The sequence below is a fragment of the Rhincodon typus genome, chromosome 4 (assembly GCF_021869965.1).
Source record: "Rhincodon typus isolate 14 chromosome 4, sRhiTyp1.1, whole genome shotgun sequence".
Classification (NCBI taxonomy): domain Eukaryota; kingdom Metazoa; phylum Chordata; class Chondrichthyes; order Orectolobiformes; family Rhincodontidae; genus Rhincodon; species Rhincodon typus.
In genome coordinates, this window is record NC_063335.1 from 6,191,631 (window position 1) to 6,211,910 (window position 20,280).

Sequence of the window (20,280 nt, forward strand, 5' to 3'; positions counted from 1 at the left end):
GATTTTTTTAAAATTACAATTGTTACATGATGGAACAAAAACATATCATTTTATGTACAAAACAAACAAACTGGAATTCCCAGGCACTGCCTAAGTTGTTCATAACAGATTACCTTGGATTTTTCCTCATTCTCCCTAAATAGCTCAGCCATCTGTTCTTCCATTTCCTCAATAACATCTTTTAGTGTATCCACTTGGTAGATGAGGTTAGATTTTTCATTGTCTAGTTGTGCATTGGAGACCATAGCTTTCTTATATTTTTCTTCGACCTCTAATAAGGAATCCTGCAAATCAAAAGTAAATAGCGGTCTGATGACTGAATCAATGAGGGTGGGAACAGTTATAAACACTAAGGATATCCAAATGCAACAAGATGAGGGGGAAAAATCCAAATAATAGGTTGCCAGTTTAAAATGTATTTATCACTGCAGTAAGCAAATATCAATTGTTTCACAGCTGTTCACTATTTCTTATGTAAATTAGAACCCCAAAAATAAATAGAAGTGGAACCATGGGGCAAAATAGTGCTGTAAGGAATTTGTCTGCTTCATGTTTAAAACTTTTACAACTAAGAGGACAATCAAACAGCCAATAGCACAAACGAAGATCATGCAAAGGTTTTACCGTGTGTATTCCAAAGTTTAACTAAAATTCTTGCATGTCTCGGTTACAAAACACTGGACATGGCTCTTGTAAAACAAAGCATGATTTGACTCAAAAAAAATCTTCAAATTAAACCTGTTGATTAGAAATTAGATTTGTTTACACTTTGATTTTGTCGTACATGTTGCCCCAGATGAAGCTTGCAACCTTCCTTCAAACTTAATCCCTCAATCTACAAACATCATTCGATCCTGCAACAAAATTGGTAAGAAGCAGTTTCCAGATCCAAATATTAAAAGTAATGTTAGATTTCACATCACTAAATTTTGCTACATTTTTAGTGAAAACTGTTAAATTTATTCAACAGCTAATCAAAAAGTAGTTTGAGACAAATGAACAATTCTTTAGATGAATCCCTGGTGAGTATTCTGCATACAGAAGTCTTCCTGTTTTGAGAAATGTCAACATTTACTTCCATAAAAGTGAATCGCTGAAAGCAAACTTAACCAATCAAGTGAAAAACTCGAAGTTTTGACTCCTTCACTTCTATGCTTTATGCAGGTGATCCCTAGCTTTTGAGTAACAGAGGGTACTTTCACTTGCCCAAGTATTTAACTGAAATTCACAATCTTCTGGAATCTGGCGAAAGAACTTGCTTTTGCTCTAGCAGTGACAAATAAAGACAAGCAAAACACAAGGTTCAGGCTTGCAAAATCAGGGAACAAGATTATTAATAGGGATAGTTTAAGCAAAACTAACAGTTTGACTAATTTGGTTATATTGCTAAGGAACCTTAATACTAGGCAACTTTACTTCTATACAGGCAAAGAAAATGTTAAGGCTTTGTTTAAAAAAAGCTATTGCTAATGATCTTGCCATGCAGAAGCACAATACATAACTTCAGGGCATTCATACACAACATACTGACATGGATACGAGCAATTGTGATTAACATAATCCCTTGTATTTCTATGATGAAAAGCAATGGGCTATTAACTGATACTGACTATGAAATTCTTTGAAATGTAAAAACAAACCAAGATTACTTTTCAATCTGAAACACTAATTATCTTGACACTCTTCTTTCCTTCTCAAAGTTCCATAGGGTTCCACACTTCTAGCTTTTATCCCGAAAAAATTCTCAGTTTAGCTTTTTTTCGCTTAAATTTTATCTTTGGATAATTCAAATATGCTGACCTTTTTTGAACAATTTTTACCTGAACTGTAAAAGCTTTCCAAAAATGCTCTTGTGGCATCAGATTTGAATTATTCATGATTCCCAGAGCAATAACTTTTATTTCTAAAGGAAGGCATTTTTAAAATAACGTCCAAGGTCACTGTTGGCTTCAATTGCCACAGAAAGTTTGACCTGACCTATCTAGATCACCATATCTCTTCATTTTCAACCATCTCTGACAGGTTCAAAACAGAACCTCAAAATGCTTTCAAAGATTGAACATGCAAATTCTCCATTGGTTTTACACTCACATTCCAAACATATAACATATTACATACAAAGTGAATTGTTGTCATTCAAGCCAAATTAGGCCCTTGGTGTGGAAAACTAACAGTTTTCCATCTTTGTGACCCACAATTATTTGTTCTGATCACTATCACTGTGGCTAGCTGCTTTGAGGAAATAAAATTATTTTTATCAAACTCCAACATACACATGAAAACATGAATTGCTGAAAGGGTTACATCCAGATCAGAGCACATGCCATTATAAGAATCCAAAAGATGTACATATCAGCCAAAACAAGTTAGTCAAATGCTACAAAAGGACTCTGCTCTAGCATGTTAAAGGAGTGCAGCTCAAATTCCCACCGTGACAGCCATAGAAAATAGAAAATAAAACATGCTGGGGGACATGGCCCTGATACCTTAAGTTCTTTTAATCCCTGCATGTATCTCCCCTCTACATCTTGTATCTGGTCCTTAAGCTCATAGATATCCTGTTGGACACATGGAATGAACCATTGGATAAATGGGAGGGGGATGGGAACAAAAAAAAATCAAGCTGAAATAGCGTTATAATTTTCATACACATTATTGCTGTAAGAATTTGCTACATAGTTATATGCACTTAAATGAACTTAGAACAGTTCATCAGCTCTATGTATATACATAATTTAACAATCCTTACCCGCAATTCACTGAGTGAAACATCTGGATCTAGTATACTACTGGTATCCCCGCTCCCTCGTCGAGAGGAGGATCCTCCAAGTGAGGCCAGTGTTGCTGGTGACAACCCTGCGACTGCATTTCGAGAAGCAGGCTGAGAGGTGAAGGAAAAGGACAGATTGTGTTAATTGCCATGGAAACCACAAAGTGTAGATTTCAGGACAACTGGCAAAGGAGTACAAGTGTTACTTATTTTCATAGAATCCCTACAGTAAGGAAACAGGCCCTTTGGCCCAACAAGGCCACACCGACCTTCGCAGCATCCCACCCAGACCTATCCCCCCCTAGAAGCCACCTAATCTACACATCCCTGAACACTCCAAGCAATTTAGCATGGCCAATCCACCTAGCCTGCACATCTTTGGACTAGAGAAAACCGGAGCACCCAGAGGAAACCCACGCAGACACGGGGAGAATGTGCAAACTCCACACAGACAGTCACCCGAGGGTGGAATCGAACCCGGGTCCCTGGCGCTGTGAGGCAGCAGTGCTAACCACTGACCTACCGATTTTAAGCTTGAATTTTAAGAGCAATATGACCTGGCACACGCTTCAGGGGAATATTAAAACATGTTGATTCTGCAAGCAAGTTGTTTCTTTTTATTGGGAAATTGTATAGTTTTGAAATAACGTAAATTAAACTACTTTTGCCTAATTACCTCAAACATGACTCATTGCTTGAAATTATCCTCAATGTGGTCTATTATTCATTGGTTCTAAGCATTGGTTAGAACAGTTTTGAGCAAAATTGTATACTGAGAGAGAAGATAGTCACATTCAGTATTGATTATAATTATTGAGGAATTGTGGATTCTATCATTTCCTCTGAAATTATCCCACTCACCCTGCCACTACTTAATCACTCTTCAATAAAGAAGCACCTTGACAGAGACATCCAGAAAATTAGTTTAAAAAAATAGCCCTCATGAAATTGTCAACTTTTAACAGGGGTTTTTGCTGTACATTAAAGTTGTTGAAAGTTATGATGGATAGTGTTCCTTTAGGAAGTGAGTAGTGAGTTGCATTGGTGAGTCATCAGCCCTTTCTCAGAGTTGTCTTGTGTTTTTACAGACTGTACATCTTTGGAATAAAACCATGGGTAAAGGTGATGTTTAGCACACTTGCCTTCATTACTCTGATCATTGAGTATAGCAGTTTGGGCATTATATTGTGGTTGTACAGGACACTGGTGAGGACACTTTTGGAGTACTACGTACAGTTCTGGACACCCTGTTATAGGAAGATTATTATTAAATTGGAGAGGGTGCAGAAAAGATTTACAAGGATATTACCGAGACTACAGGGTTTGAAGTATAAGGAGAGGCTGGATAAGCTGGCACCTTTTTCACTGGAGCACAGGAGGTTGAGAGGTGACCTTATCAAGGTTTATAAAATCGTGTCGGGCATAGATAAGGTGAATAGCAAAGGTCTTTTCCCCAGGGTATGGGAGTTCAAAACTACAGCGCATAATTTTAAAGGTGGTGGTGGGGGGGGGGGGGGGGGGGGGAAAGGAGGGTGAGAGGAGAGAACGGTCCTAACGGGTTCGTGTTTGGGAAACTTGTTCGGCATAGCAAGTTGGACCAAAGGGTCAGTTTCCGTGCTGTATCACGATGACTTTACGTTCTTTCATTCTGACTAGAGGCCAGTAGCTGGTCAGTGCAGAATAGCTTTTCCACCTATGAAATTAGGAAAATGCAGAATCCTGCATTTCTAAGAAGTTCAGTCATTGACAGCTAGAAGTAACAGAAAAATTCATTGAGAATATATCTGAACAAATGCTTGTACAAAAACTTAACAGCTGTAATTTTATTTATGTGCACTATTTTAAAATGTGTACAGCGACTCACAAAGCCACTCAGCTCGTTCCTTGCACACACCAGCATGAAATTAAACCCTTAATCATGCGAAAGCAAGATAAGCATTTGGAAATAGGCTTTATCCAATTAACCTGAAAAGCGCACTGAAATGAGTCAAGAACCATGCTAGAAGAAAGGTACCTATGAAGCTGCTTTGAGAAACATGAGCATTTTCCAAACATCACGCAAATTACATATACCTTTGCTAAAAATATCAACTGTATGTTACTATGATGCGGTGCACCTCCATGTACTCTGGTCATTTATTGTGATATTTCACAAAGATTATTTCTCTTAAAATTGAATTTTATTTATTCATGGGATGTGGATATAGTTTGCAAGGCCAATGAAAGCCTCAAAAAATGTGGTATTAAGTTACTTTAGAGTCATATCAATGCACCATTAATTAATGTTCACTGGAACAAAGAACTTAGAGATGAAACTGTACCAAAAATGTATAATGTTGACAGGTTTCGACTGTTACCACACTACCATCACAATCTCCTCCTCTGCCATTCAGAAAACAAGGTCAATCTCATTTTAGTCCCTTTCAAGGTCTTATGCTCTGTGTTAATTTTGTTAGGTTAACTTTGTTCTTGAATGTAAAGGATTTTACAGCACTAAAGTCGTGCTGAGTATCTTGAACAAACTTAGCCCTCAAAGAAGACCCGCAATTTGTGATTTGTTTATTTATTTCATGACTGTATGAGGGATGTTTGACCAGGGGGCCTAGATTCAAGGTAACAGGCAGGAGGTTTGGAAGGGATTTGCGGAAAAGTTTTTTTTCACTCTGAGGTTGGTGGGAATCTGGAACTCACTGCCTGTAAGGGTAGTACAGGCAGAAACCTCCATAACATTTAATATTTAGATGTGCACTTGCCAGGACATACAGACTATGGGCCAAATGCTGAAAAATGGGATTGGAACATTTAGGTGTTTGTTTCTGACCAGCACAGACTCGATAGGCTGAAGGGCCTTTTTCGGTGCTGTAGATCTATGTTGTTATGGCTAAAATTTGTGGGGTACCAAAAACCAAGCTGACATCTAAATACAAATCCTTAGAAATTCTTCTAACAAGGTCTGTCCTGAAAGTTCACCATGTTATGAGGGAAGGTCATCAGCTCCTAAATCCATTTTACCTTATTTTTACTAAAACAGAGATATTAGATGTTTCACCATCCCCCTTAGTGTTCTCCAGTACACAAAGTAACACATTTTTAGACTCACTGGCTGATAATTATATCTCTGCCTTATTTGAAGACTGGCGTCGTCATTATAATCCCAAGCCTGAAGTCTGCTGTAAATAAGTTGCTCAAAATAGTAGAAAGCATATGACCGGGGTCAGAAGGTAGCTCTTCAAGTGCCTATGTCATGAAGTTTGTCAGATATTGTAACTTGCTACTCATGTACTCTGTCTATTTCTTTAAGCAGTTCTAAGCCCAAAATAGAATCCTGTATTTGGTAGATTTCTCAGGGAGCATGGCAAATATAGGAAAATTGTTATTGTTTGGTCATTTTTTTAAAAGTCAGCCTGCCATGACAATTCTTAGAGAAAACAGAGATATTTCTTCAAAAACATAATATTAGCCAATCATTTTATATTTTAACTTCATCACCAGTTTCTTTGCCTACTTTCTCCATTGGCCTTGATGCACTGTACTACCCACAGAATTATAGTGCAGGGAAAAAAAAAATCCTTTCTTGCCCTAAGTAAATTCCATAGTTTTCTATATTGGAGCTCCTCCTCCATTTCAATTCCCAAACCCTAGTCATCACCTCTTTGAACACCAAAACTCCATTCCCCAGCAGGATGGTCAGACATCTCTACACTTCCTTGAACAAAAGTCCACTCATCCATCACTACACGCCTCTACCTGGCAGAAGTTATGCTCTCATTGAACAATTTCTCCTTTAACTTGTCCCTCTTTTTCCAGATAGAAGATGTTGCTAATGGGTACCCACATAGGCTCCACTTATACCAGTCTTTTGTCTAATATGTCAAATATTCATTGTTCCAGTCCTACTTAAACCTTTGCTCCCAGTTCTTTTTCTGGTATCACTTCCTGGTCTCACCTAGATCTATTAAAATAAACCATATTCGGCTCCAACTGCTATTCTATCACCTTCACTTGGTCCATCTTGGACATGTTGTGCCTTGTTCAAGTTTGCTGCCTTTGTTTCTGGGGACAAACTGTCTACTAACATTCACCGACAAGTTCACCAGCTATTACTCTCACCCTACTTTCTGCAAGTCCAGCTTATATTTGCAGTTTCTTCATCTCCTCACTTCTGGCAATGCTTCTTCACAATGGTGCTGGTAACACACCTTTTTATGTCCAGTGAGGATTTCCACTGTAGAACACCTTCACTCAGACTACAAGCATGACGTTGACCTTCTGGCTACTGCTATTTAATTTACCAACTTCCTCTTAATACTTACAGTATAGTCGTCTATGTGCTACAAAGTTCAGGAAAATCAATGCAAGTGTGAGGAGAAAACCTGCAGCCTTATGGAATCAACATGGGGTTCAACAGCATCAGACCTTGAACTCTGTTTTCCATTTTGATTATTCTTCCTCTCAAGTGTCAGCCTGCATGTTATTTTCATGCTTTGTTTCATCACTTACTACAAATTCATGGTACTTTTTAAATTTAATCATTCCTGCCCTCTGATCTACCATAGACCTTCTCTTTTGTACTACTGCCTCCTGTCTTTCATAAAACCCTTCACATTGCTAAGTCCCAACAGTTCTGTAGGGTCATATTTAACTCAAAAAGTTAACTTTCTTTCTCTCCACTGACGCTGACAAACCTCAAAGTTCTCTCCTCCCCTCCACCCCACACCATTCACTTCAATCAGAAGTATGCAGCTGTTATGTAGTCTGTGAGCTAGCACATCATGAAAAAATTTCTTGAGTATGTTCAGGGTCGTTTCTGCAACAATATGGCATTGAACCAATAAGGTAGAATGTAATGCTACATTTAGCAATAAGTAACAAAGCAGATTTAATTAGCAGCCTTTACAGAGTGCAGAAAAATGATCACGTTCAACGTGGCTTAACAAGGGAGAAACACAAAAAACAGCTCCGATTTCGGTATAGCTGACTTTTAATTCAATGAGCTAGAGATTAGTAACAGTAAACTGAACAAAATCAGGGAATGGGTAAAAATGCTGATCAATTGGAAATTCAAAAATTAACTTCACAGTTTGTGCTGTAAGGGAATGAATAGCTTTTGTTTGCCAAAGGAGTCATGAAAAATGAAAGAATTGTGCGAGACAAAAAGTTAAAGTAGTGGTATAAAAAAATAAAAATACAACAGGTACGGGAAAATAATGCCAAAAGTATTGGTTGGAAAATAGTCATACAAAGTCATAAAAAGGAAGTAAGGAAAGGAAACTTGCAAAGCATTAAAATCAACAAAACTTTACACAATGAGACAAACAAAGGAGTAATGCGGTCTTGTGAAAACTGATAATGGTAATATTGTCAATGAAAATTACAGAATGGCAGCTATTTTGTACTATAACTTTCCATTCAGAGAGGAAGAATTTATCATGTTGGACACATGAGAAACTAAGACTGAATCAGAGAAAAACACCAAAATTGAGGTAACAAAATAGCTGGAATGAAGAAAATAATTGCATTAAACGATGACAAATCTCCAGGACCAAATGCTTTCCATTATAAGATTTTAAAGGAAAGAACATTTCATGTTCCTTAATGATAATCCTACTGTGTTCTGTCCATTTGGGAACAATTCCTTTAGGGAGGGAACAAGAACAGAAGGTGATGGAAAAGCTCAGCAGGTTTGGCAGCATTTGTGAAGAAGAAAATCAGAGTTAACGTTTCAGGTCCAGTGACCCTTCCTCAGAACCAGACCTGAAATGTTAACTGATTTTCTTCTTCACAGATGCTGCCAGACCTGCTGAGCTTTTCTAGCAACTTTGTTTTTGTTCCTGATTTACAGCATCCACAGTTCTTTTGGTTTTCCTTTAGAGAAGGAAACCGTTCTGCTTTTTAAGCAAGATAACAGAGGGAAACCAGAGACTTTACAGACCAGATTGTGTAAAATCTGGTCAGGAAATCATGAGAATCTCTCTTCAAGTGTAAGGTGACTGAACAACTTAAAACCTTTGAAGTATTAGATCCTAACACAAGGGACAGTACATCACCATTACAAATGGCTGCTATGAGCCAAGGAGCATGTGCAGATGCACTTGTAACTGTGGTTAAGCAAGTATCTGGACTGACCTTCAAAGATTCAAAATCTAACTTATTGAAATATAAAGATGCAAACAGATCTGTCAGTCTCTAGTAGCCACAAAAAAAACCTTTCCTCCTCATTGTTTCCTGCATGAATTGCAGGAACTTAAATCAGCTCATTCACCCACATCAGAGCAAGCACATAGTTGGTGCTGGCAAGATTTACAAGCTGCTGTCTTATAAATTAAGTGTGATGTTTGGGTGCTATCATTTTGTGTTATTCCGCCTGTTTTCAGAGAGGTCCTGCACTTGAATGCTGCATTTCTGCACATAGCATTTTTATTTCATTTAACAGTGACATTGCCCATAGCCAGAAATTGTTAGCTAATCAGGGTGAGCCATCATGCATTCATAACGGGCAACTCACCTTGGCAAATACGGGGTGAATTTTTGCAACGAATGACTAAAATAGTGGAGAGGGCAACGTCCATGGATGCTATCAATAACCAGGAAACATTTAGTAAAACCTCCCAATAGGCTTTTACCTAAAGATAAAGCTTAGGGAACCAAAGTCAAATTACTGACTTGGTTAAAAAATTGAGTGGCAACAAAGCAGGAATAATGGGTAGGAACTCTAATTGACAGTTCGTGATGAGAAGCATACTCCTTGTATCTGGTCTGGTGGCTCAACTATGCATCAGATAGAACATTGTACATTCAAGTTGCTAACGATACAAAGAAATATCATTTGAAGCAGTAGTTAGAAGCATAACGTTATAGAAAAATGTGAACAGGCAAAATTGTGACACAGATTTCAATACAGACAAATGCGAGGTCATCTACTTTGGACTAAAAATGGAGACAGCAGAGTACTGACAAAATGGTTAAAAAGCTAGAAACAGTCCAAATCCAAAGTGACTTGGGGATTTGTACGTGGATTGAAGTGATGGAGACTGAAAATAATCAGCAAGACCAATGGAGTGCTGGTCTAAAATACAAATTGCTGAGAGTTATGCAATAGCTACACAAAGTACTGATTAAACCATAGTGCATTATCAAGCAATTCTGAAAATCACAGCTTAGGAAGAAAGTACTGGCCTTGGTGGTAGCACAACTGGCCTTGTCTGGAGCATAAATTTATTAGAATGATACCTGACTCCAAGGATTAAAGCACGAGTGATTACACACAGAAATCTGCATGATTTAGTCAAAATTTACAAGATATTAGGGGAACAGTTAAGATAAAAAAAAAAGAGTATTGCTGACAATTCTAGAACTGAAGCGCATATCTCAAATATCAGAGATGGAATTTCTATTTCCCAAGGGTGGGTGCACGAGTAGGAAGAGTTTATGCACCAAATGCTGGCAAATGGTACTAGATCAGTTTAAGATATCTGGTCGGCATGGACGAGTTGGACCGAAGGGTTTGTTTTCATGCTGTATAACTCTGACTGTAATGGTTTCTTCATCTGACTGTCTGCCCAGTTCAGCTTCCTTAGCTGACCCTTCAATGTTTGTTGCACAAAAGTTGCCTTTTTGTTCTAAACAGTTCGTTTTCCCCATAAGCACAGGGTTGAGAACTCAATGTGTTGCTGCATTCATGAACAGAGTTGGGATGAACAAAATTGGTCTTAGCGTCCCCTTTGTTCTGGTGCCCAAATTTATCTCAGATACATGTCCATTTGAATGCAATATATGATATTCAACTACAGGTTGGGTTTCAGTGGTAGGACTGCATCCAGTACCGTACACAATAATTTAGAGATGTAAAAGCATTAGGAAGTGTACTGTACAGAATATATTCAAGACAGTCATACCTATAGATCTCAGATGGCTGAAAATGAAAATAAATTTCCAGAATCAGGGGTCACAGTCTACGGATACAGAACAAGGCATTTAGGACTGAGATGAGGAGAAATTTCTTGGCTCAGAGATTGGTGAGTCTGGGGAATTCTTGGCTGCAGAAAGAAGGTGAAGCCAAAAACATTGAATGATTTCAAGAAGGAATTAGATATAGTTCTTAGAGCAAAGGGACCAAAGGGTATGGGGACAAAGCGAGAACAGGGTACTGAGTTCAATAATCAACCAATGATTGCATTAAGTGATAGAGCAGGCTTGAAGGGCTGAGTGATATACTCGTGCTCCGATTTCCCACTTTTCTAAATCATTTCCACGTGTTCAATGATTACCTTAAAGAAATTGTGGCTCACAGGTCAAATACAGATATGAAATAAAAATATGGGAGCTGCTGAAAATCCAACACAGATGAGGCTGGCAAAACTGAGTGGCAGGTGAGGAAGACACAGACACAGAGGCAGACAGACAAAAGAACAAAGGAGAAGAAGAAGAAGATGATCTGTGATCAAGTGAAGGTCAGGGGTGATAAAGCAACAAAAAGACCTCATGATGTAACAGCTAAAAGAGTGGCAATGCAGGTGATGAGAAAAAAAACAAGGGTTTTACTGAAATTAGACGTGAAAACTACAGATTAACCGTATAAACACATCATGAAAGTCTAAAGAAACAAATAAGTCAAAGATCAGCTCAACAAAACAAGAAAGAAAGAAAATGAAATTTAAAAAAGGGGAAGGAACAAAAAAGTCACAGATGGGCTAGAGATTATGATCTAATATTAGGGAACTCCATTTAAATCCATAAGGCTCTTGAGTGCAGAGTCGAAAGATAATGTATTATCCCTCAAGGTGTGTCCCTCCTGAGTTCTGACTAATGGTGATCGAACAAAATATGAATTTATTTCTCTCCACAAATACTGTCTGACCTGAGTTTTTGCAGGTTTTTTTATTCCAAAACTGATAACTTCAACTAGAATCTTTGACACGAGTAAAGGTTAGATTCAAAAATATTTAGGAAGAATCAGCTACTTCATGAAACTTCCATCAACTATAACCAAAATACTTAAACACCAATTCTGTGTTGAATATGCAACTTTGCCAACTATTCTTTCAACTTGCCCTTCAGCCATTAATGGAATGGAATACTTAAAGTACTGTAACTACTTATTACTCACCCGAGAAAATGATTCAGTCTTCTCCTCCAACTGAAAGAAAAAGAAAATTATATATTTAATTAAGAATCTAAACCTGGATATAAATTTTAAGAAGAATCCCAGCAACTTTAACACAAAAGAAAGAATGATGCAGAATCTCAGGCTGTTCAGCAAAATACATTTTATCCTGCACAAGACACTATTTAAAAAATTGAACTTATTTTTAGCCAGTTGTGGTCTTATTTTCACTTGTAGTTCATCATTTGGATTGTGCTAACCATCAGTCGGCTCATGTAAATCAGAAAGTTAATTTAAAAGTAATGTTTCACCCATTTGTCAGGTTCTGATTACTCACTATTTTGCAGCTGATATTTAAAATTCAAGGATCAACTTACATTTTGCTCAAGTTACTGTCCCATGGCTTTGGCATGGGTCTCCCACAGCCAGTAAACACATCATTAATGACCATATGTTTTCATATTAGTAGCCAGGAAATTACCTTGTCGAATTGATGACTGCAATCTAACCAGCACAATAATTACATCCACATCATAACATTTAATGTGTCACAACGCACTCACTCATTACCTTCACAGAACAAAGACAGCACAGGAAGTGGCCACTCAATCTGTAACATCCTTGCTAGTTCTATGCAAAAACAATTCACCAAGTGTCAGTCCCTTGCTTTTGTAGCACTGTAAGTGCCTCCTGTCCAGGTAATGATCAAGTTCCCTTTGAGTACCATGAAGGAATCTGCCTCCACCACACTCAAGGAGAAGCAAATCAGATCCAAATGATATTCTGTATTAAAAAAAATCATGATGCTATTGCATCTTTAGTCAGTCTCCTAAAATCTGTGCCCTCTAACTCTTGATCATTCTATTAATGTGAACAGATTCTCCACATACACACTGTCCAGACCCTTCATAATTTTGAATACAAAATCTCTTGACCATCTCTTTTCCAAGGAGAACCCAGCTTTTCTAATCTTTCTATTTTAATTAAGTTCCTCACCATGGAATCAGTCTTGTAAATCACTTCTGTTTTTGTGTCCTTTTTCAAGGGTCAAGCTTAGGACGTACTTTGTGATGCGATGGTACAGCATAATAGCTTTCAATATAATTTGTGTCAAAATGTCAGCCCTGTATACAATATTGTGTTTCAATAACAGTTGAGTTACAGGAAAATTGGTTGTACCGTACGGAAGAATAGGAGTGAAGTGCTTCTCCTTCCCAAGATCCAGGCAACAGTGTTATTGATTTAAACTCTGCTTCTGTTTATACAGAAGCAGAAGTGCAGCACTAACCATTACCTGCTAGATCTTTGGAACTTGCAATATCTTTCTTCACTGCACAAAATTCATCCCTGTTGTGCAGTTGCCATAACTGCAAAACATGTCTCAGCATCTGCTCCACGGTGACTTTAGTGATCAATTAGCTAATGAACATTGGATTCCAATAGCAACAGTACAGCTTATTTAACTATCAAAAATCACAGTACCACTTTGCAAGGGTTTATTCTCAAACAACATCACCAAAAGAGATTGCTTGTTCAGTCACATGTCTGTTTGAGAATTTGTGCACAAACTGATTGCCACACTTCTGACACTAACAGTGATTGCGCTTGGAATTATTACATTGCCTGTAAAGTATTTTAAAATAAGGTAGCCCAAGGTTACGATATGTACTATGCAAATGCAAACTGTTGGCTCTTTTACAAAGCATCTGTTCCATTGAGAGATGCCAGTTACAGTCCAATTTTACATTCAAGTTACCCAGACTTGTGTCTTGCATCAAGATTCAAATATTGAGCCTGCAAACATAGGTCATGTACTCTTGACTGAAAGATATTATATTCAAGTTAATTTTTGGAACTGGCCTGAAGAGATAAAAACAGTTTTCTTCAAGAAAACCTTCCTGAAAACTAGTAAATCCAGGAAGTTTACATCAACATTGTTGGCAAATGAACAATACCCATGAGCTAGGACTGAACAGTACAGGGACCAAAATCAATATAGGCTAATATTATAAGATCCTAATTTCAACAAAGAATTCCACATTTTAGGAGAGAAATTATCATTTATCCTCCAATAGTAAAGGATCTGGATGATTCTATCATCTTTAATGCATAAACCTATTTTATACCTCAGCAACTGATATAATGGAGATGGTCACCAAATCTTGATAGGTTCACCGCCATTCTAAAGACTGAATACTGAACCTTGTGCATAATTAATGGTGAACTGGAATCAAAACAGGAAACAAAGCTGAAAATGACTAAAGATCACTCAGGTTTTGCTGGTAACTCCACACTACCAGACACCTAATTGGCACAAGACTACTAACCTCTGTAATGAGTTTCATTCGCACATTTGGAATTGGCAATGCATACCTAATACTAAGCAATGTTAAACTGAAAAGTGAGGGTTTAATAGCCTTTTACACAATTGGTTCCTTAATGTGACCTATGGAACCAATCAGACCCTCCTAGAGCCTCAAATGCATGCAAATGTAGTATTACATATGGAACAGAGGTCTTAGGTACATTTGGATAGTCAAATATTTGCTTGCTTCTTTATATGCTACTGTTCAGAACGGAACTGCATTGGTAACTATGTATATATATATATACACACAAAGATAAGTTTTTTATGAATAAAGTATGCTGTTGAAATTTTAAAAATAACCCATGAAGAATCTCATTCCAAGTTAAAAGCTAAATAAAACTCATTATCAAGTTAACCAGTGTACATGTAGAAATACACAACCGCTGAGAACCAATTAAGAGAATTTTAACAGGGAAACTAGGATCTTCAACACAAAAACCAGAAGAACCAGATGAAAAATGTAATCTGAACAAGTTAGGGCTTGTTAAGTATAATACCAGCTTTGAATATTACAAGATGAAATTGTGGAAGGATATTTAACTTAAACCATTTTTAGGGCATGAAAATATACACAGCAGCATTCTTGAAGACCATCTATTAAAAATTCAAGGAACTTAGTTGGTGTCTTTTTACAACAACATATTCTATTTAATTAAATTTATAAAAAAGGACATTAATCAGACACAAAACACTCATCGACTTCAATGATCACTGCAAGTATAGTGCAAGTATTTCCATATAGTTATGGTTGCCATGACATAAAAATGTTTATCAAAATAAATACACTACTTTACTATGAATTGGTGGGTGTAATATGGTTGAATGCCAAGTTATTATAAAATGCCTCAGCTTCTTAACTCTTTGTATGACAAGGTTCTTCCAAGGATATTACATCATCGACATAGAAAAACTGTAATTTTAAAAACCCACAGGAATCAAATGAAAATAAGCTTTGAAGGTTATATCTCAACCATGAAAAGCCAGCACAGTGATCATGTTACTGCACGAATAATACAGAGGCAGAAGCTAAAAAGACTGGACAGAAAAAGTTCAATTCCCACCAGTAACTGTACAATTTCAAAAAAAAAAAATCTGGGATTCAACAGCCAATATCTGTCATGGAGGTCGTTTTATAAAACTAATCAGATCTTCATAAAAGCCCTCTGCTACATCATCATCATTCGGGGAAGAAAACCGGTCCATAACCAATCCGGCCCATATGCAACATCAGACTACAGCAATATGGTTGACTCTGAAATGCTCTCCAAAATGTCTAGCAAACCATTATATATATCAAAACGGTGACAAAAAGGCTGAAGATTAAAACCATACAGGCCTCCTTCCAACATTGATCTAATCCAGTGATTTTCGACCAGTGTGCTGTGGTACGCTGGTGTGTTGTGATAAGATGAAGCACAGTGCAGGGCGGCACAGTGGCTCAGTGGTTAGCACTGCTGCCTCACAGCACCAGGGACCTGGGTTCGATTTCACCCTTGGGCAACTGTCTGTGTGGAGTTTGCACATTCTCCCCGTGTCTGCGTGGGTTTCCTCTGGGTATTCTGGTTTCCTCCCACAATCCAAAGATGTGCAGGCCATGCTAAATTGCCTGTAGTGTTCAGGGATGTGTAGAGTAGGGGGGTGGGTCTGGGTTGGGCCAAAGGACCTGTTTCCACACTGAAGGGATTCTATGACCTATGATGATCTAAAATTTTTGGGAAGCAGCAGACCTGTATATTGAGGCTGTGTCCAAACTTCTGATCTCTTCTGGAGCTTTGTTCTGTATTATTGAAGGCAATCTTAGCTGACACCAACTGCAGCTATTCCAGGAGCGGGCCAAATAGTTCCCATCATCTGATTTGTGCAAAGCACTGTCATCTTTGGCTTTTGAGAGAAAGCAAGCTAACCGAGTCTAGATGACTCTTCATCAGAGCTGATGTGAACTTCACGTCAGTTCTAATGAACAGCCATCGAGACTCGAAACGTTAGCTCACTTTCTCTCTATGGATGTTGCCTGGCCAACTGTGATCTCCAGGTTTTCTTGTTTTCTTATTTTCAGGACATATTCCAGCATCTGTAGTAATTTACTCCTATCTCTGGCTTTTGCTGCTTTCTGGTCTGAACAAGTAGGATCACTCGCAGCTGCTATTCGTCAGGTCGTTGGCAAAGCAGCGCCAAGAATTGAGTTTGGGAGTTGCTGTGCACAGAACAACTCTTTGTTGCAACCGGATCCAGGGGAAGAGGGATTTGACTTGCCACCTCATTCATGCTCTGCATGGTCAGGGTCAGCTGCCGCTACCAGCGACTGGGCTTCCTCTATGTGATTGGGTGCATGGCAACCACTGCAAGGTGGACACTATTGAGAGAAACACGGAATGAGGCTTGAATGGATAGTGGACAGGGACTGAGAAGTACACGGGAGCCTTACCGCTTATTCAGAGTCTCCATTCCTACACTGGCGCAGTAAGCATGACATTTTGGAGCAATAAATTCAGCTCAGAAAAAAAGTGTTACAGAATTGTTTGTTTTATTGAGGTGTGCCTTGATACTGAGAAAAGGTTGGTACCCACTGATCTAGTAGTCACCAGGTCGGGTGATACAGGGAAGTCCAGCAATGTTGGCTGTGCAAAGTTCTCCTTACTCCTAGCATATGAGGACGGGGCCATTCAGTACCTCGAGTTTTCCCTACCATTCTAGATTTTGGCTCATCATTTACCTCAACATCATATTCCTGTATTATCCACAATAAATGTCACTAATAACTAAAGATAAAAAAAATCAGTATTTGTCTTAAAAGCACAATGATTGAGCTTTCACTGCCCTCTAAAGGCCAAAAATTCCAGAAATTCTTCATCTTTAGGGAAGAAATTCCTCATCACAATTCTATACAACTTGTCCTTTGTTCATTCGCTGAGACCCTTCCATCTGGACTCAAGGGAAATGTCCTTTCTGTCACTACACTATCTATCCCTTTTAGCATTTCTGAAATTTGAATGAGATTGGTGTTTAAAATACAAGATCGCCTCCTCACAGGAGATGACCGTTATTCCATGAATACAACCGACAAATGTGTGTTACGTTCACTCTATGGCGAATATATCTCCTCCTTCAGCAAAGGGACCAGAACAACACAATAGTCTAACTATGGTCTCGTTAATGTTCTATACAAATTGGAGCAAGACCACTTTGCTCCTGCATTCAAATCGATACCCGAGTATGAGCCAAACCTGGGAAACATGTCCTACAGACTGCTCAAACAATGGCCTAATATCATGATAAAGAGGGAGAAAAAGAACCTTGATAAACTTGCAAGTAATAAAGATGGACAGCAAGGTTTTCTTTAAATATATGAAAAGAGTGGAGTAGAAATGAACATAGGCTCTTTGGAAAATGAAGCTGGGGAAATAATAATAGGGAACCAAGAAATGGCAGAGGAGTTGAATAAATACTTTACATTAGTTCTCACAGTAAAAGACACTATTAGCATTCCAAAATTACTAAATATTCAAGGGGCAAATGGAGGAAACAAAATAACTACAATAACTAGAGTAAAAAAAAGTCGAGAAATTTATGTGGATAAAGACTGGTAAGTTCTCTGGACCTGATAGGATGCATACTTGGACTTTAAAGGAATTAACTCTACAAATAGTGAATGCACTTATAGTAACTTTAAAGAGTTCAGAAAAGATCTACAAGGGTGTTGCTGGGTTTGGAGGATTTGAGCTGTTAGGGAGAGGCTGAATAGGCGGGGGCTTTATCCCTTGGAGCGGAGGCTGAGGGGTAATCTTATAGAGGTTTATAAAACCATGAGGAGCATGGATAGGATAAATAGCCAAAGTCTTTTTCCCAAGGTAAGGGAGTCCAAACCTAAACGGCATAGGTTTAAGCTGAGAGGGGAAAGATTTAAAAAGGGACCTAAAGTGCAACGTTTTCACGCAGAGGATGATGCATGTATGGAACGAGCTGCCAGAGGAAGTGGTGGAGACAGGGAAAATTACGATATTTAAATAGCAACTAGATAGCTACATGAATAGGAAGGGTTTAGAAGGATATGGCCCAAATGCTGGCAAATGAGACGAGATCAGTTCATGATTGCTGGTTGCCATGGAAGAGGGGGACTGAAGGGTCTGTTCTGTGCTGTATAACACTATGACTCTATATTCTTATACAGCATGGAAACAGACCTTTCAGTTCAACTCATCCACGCTGGCCAAGTTTCCCAAACTAAACTGGTCCTGCTTGTCTGCATTTGGCCCATATCCCTCTAAACCTTTCCTATTCATGTACCTGTCCAAACATCTCTTAAATGTTGTAACTGTACCAGCATCTGCCACTTCCTCTGGCAGTTCATTCCACACAGTAAACCCAATTAGAAAGGTCTTGTGCTGCACAAGACCCACTTAATTTTACCATCATTATGAGTATGCAAGCTGATAAATAACTTTGCTTTTACTTGTTGTAATTGAATAGGAATTAGGAGATTCGTCTTTAGCACATAATTCCTGATCAAGAAGTTCCCAGATCCAATCCGTAGTCATTGAGTTTTCTGATCTCACTGGGACTGGACTGCTCATGGCCGACAAGGACTGGAGCACCTTCATGGATTCTTGTTCCTGCTCGTTACTCAGAAACCACTTTCACCCTGTGGGTAGCAGGAAAGGGCAGAATCAACGTTCACTTAAAGTCAGTGTGCATTGTTGCTGTTTCTGATGCTGTCTTTCGGATGACGTGTTAACCAAAGCTCCATCCGCCTACATTGGGTGGATGTGAAAGATTCAATGGGATTATTTTCAAGAAAGACCAAGGAATTAACATCAGTGTTCTGGCCAATATTTATTCCTCAAAAAAAAATTACCTGGCCATTATTAGATTGCCGTTTGTGGGACTTTGCAGTGCATAAATTGGCTGTTGCATTTCCTACTTTACAGCATTGCCTACAAATTATAAACTACTTAATTGGCAGTAAAAAGCTGCGAGGAGCCTTGGGGTCATGAAAGGCACTATATAATTGCAAATCATTGTTTCCTTTTTAGTTTACGTTCTGCCCCTTCTTGAATAATTTGTTATATCACAACATAGCTTATATATTTAAAGAATTTAAAAATGGCGCCCAGTGCGTTTGTTACTTTTTTAGTTATTTCACAAGCCTAGGGGTAAATACAGTCAAGGTCCTACAGCTTACCACCAAAACCTTTTAGAAAAACTGTGTCTTTATGGGGTGATTTTAGCATAGTAAAACACCCCCAAAACTCTTTACAGGAGCATTATCAGACAAACTCTTACACATCCACATATGAAGGCAGGAACTAAAAAGCTGAGTCAGAGGTAAATTTTAAGAAGCATCTAAAATAAGGAAAATGTGGAGAGGCAACAAGAAATACTGAGAATGAACTGCAGAACCTACAGCCTATAAAACTGAGTGCATGGCTGCCAATAAAATTCTAAATAGAAAAGATCAGACATGATCTTATCAAATGGCAGGGAAGGCTCAAGGGGCCGGAAGGCCTATTCCTGCTCCTAGTTCTTATGTTCTTATAAAAGGCCAGAATTGGAGAAATGCAAAGCTGTTCAAGTGTTGCATAGCTAATAGAGTTGAGAGAGATTACAGATGTGACAACACAGGTTGAGAATTTCTTGGGAAAGAAGCTAATGTAGGTCTCATTGAGGTGTGATGGCCAAAGGGCACTTAGTCAATTAGCTGAGATGTGACATTAATGTAACACCTTTACTTAAAAAGGGGAAGGAAACAACAAAAAAGATAACTATAGGCCTGTGAGCCTAATATCATTGAATGGGAAAATGTTAGAGTCAGTAAGAAAGCATGTAAAAATTCATCACAAATGCAATAATTGGAAGGGTGGGTAACTTTATAAACTGCGCTGGTATTCCCCCACTGATAATAGATAACAATAGGATTTTGTCTGCAGAGATAGTAGGAACTGCAGATGCTGGAGAATCTGAGATAACAAGGTGTACAGCTGGATGAACACAGCAGGCCAAGCAGCATCATAGGAGCAGGAAGGCTGACGTTGAAGGGTCTAG

The 20,280-nt window shown here is 38.4% G+C and overlaps 1 protein-coding gene across 1 annotated transcript in view; it reads right to left on the reverse strand.

Moving 5' to 3' along the window:
- Positions 1-50: 50 nt before the first annotated feature.
- Positions 51-20,280, reverse strand: part of LOC109937420 (leucine-rich repeat flightless-interacting protein 2-like) — a 78,081-nt gene continuing 57,851 nt past the window's right edge. The window contains exons 9-12 of the mRNA XM_048595626.1: positions 11,877-11,906; positions 2,750-2,881; positions 2,487-2,558; positions 51-284 (exon numbers count right to left, since the gene is read on the reverse strand). Coding sequence (XP_048451583.1) covers positions 51-284; positions 2,487-2,558; positions 2,750-2,881; positions 11,877-11,906 — 468 coding nt within the window. The remainder of the gene's footprint in view (positions 285-2,486; positions 2,559-2,749; positions 2,882-11,876; positions 11,907-20,280) is intronic.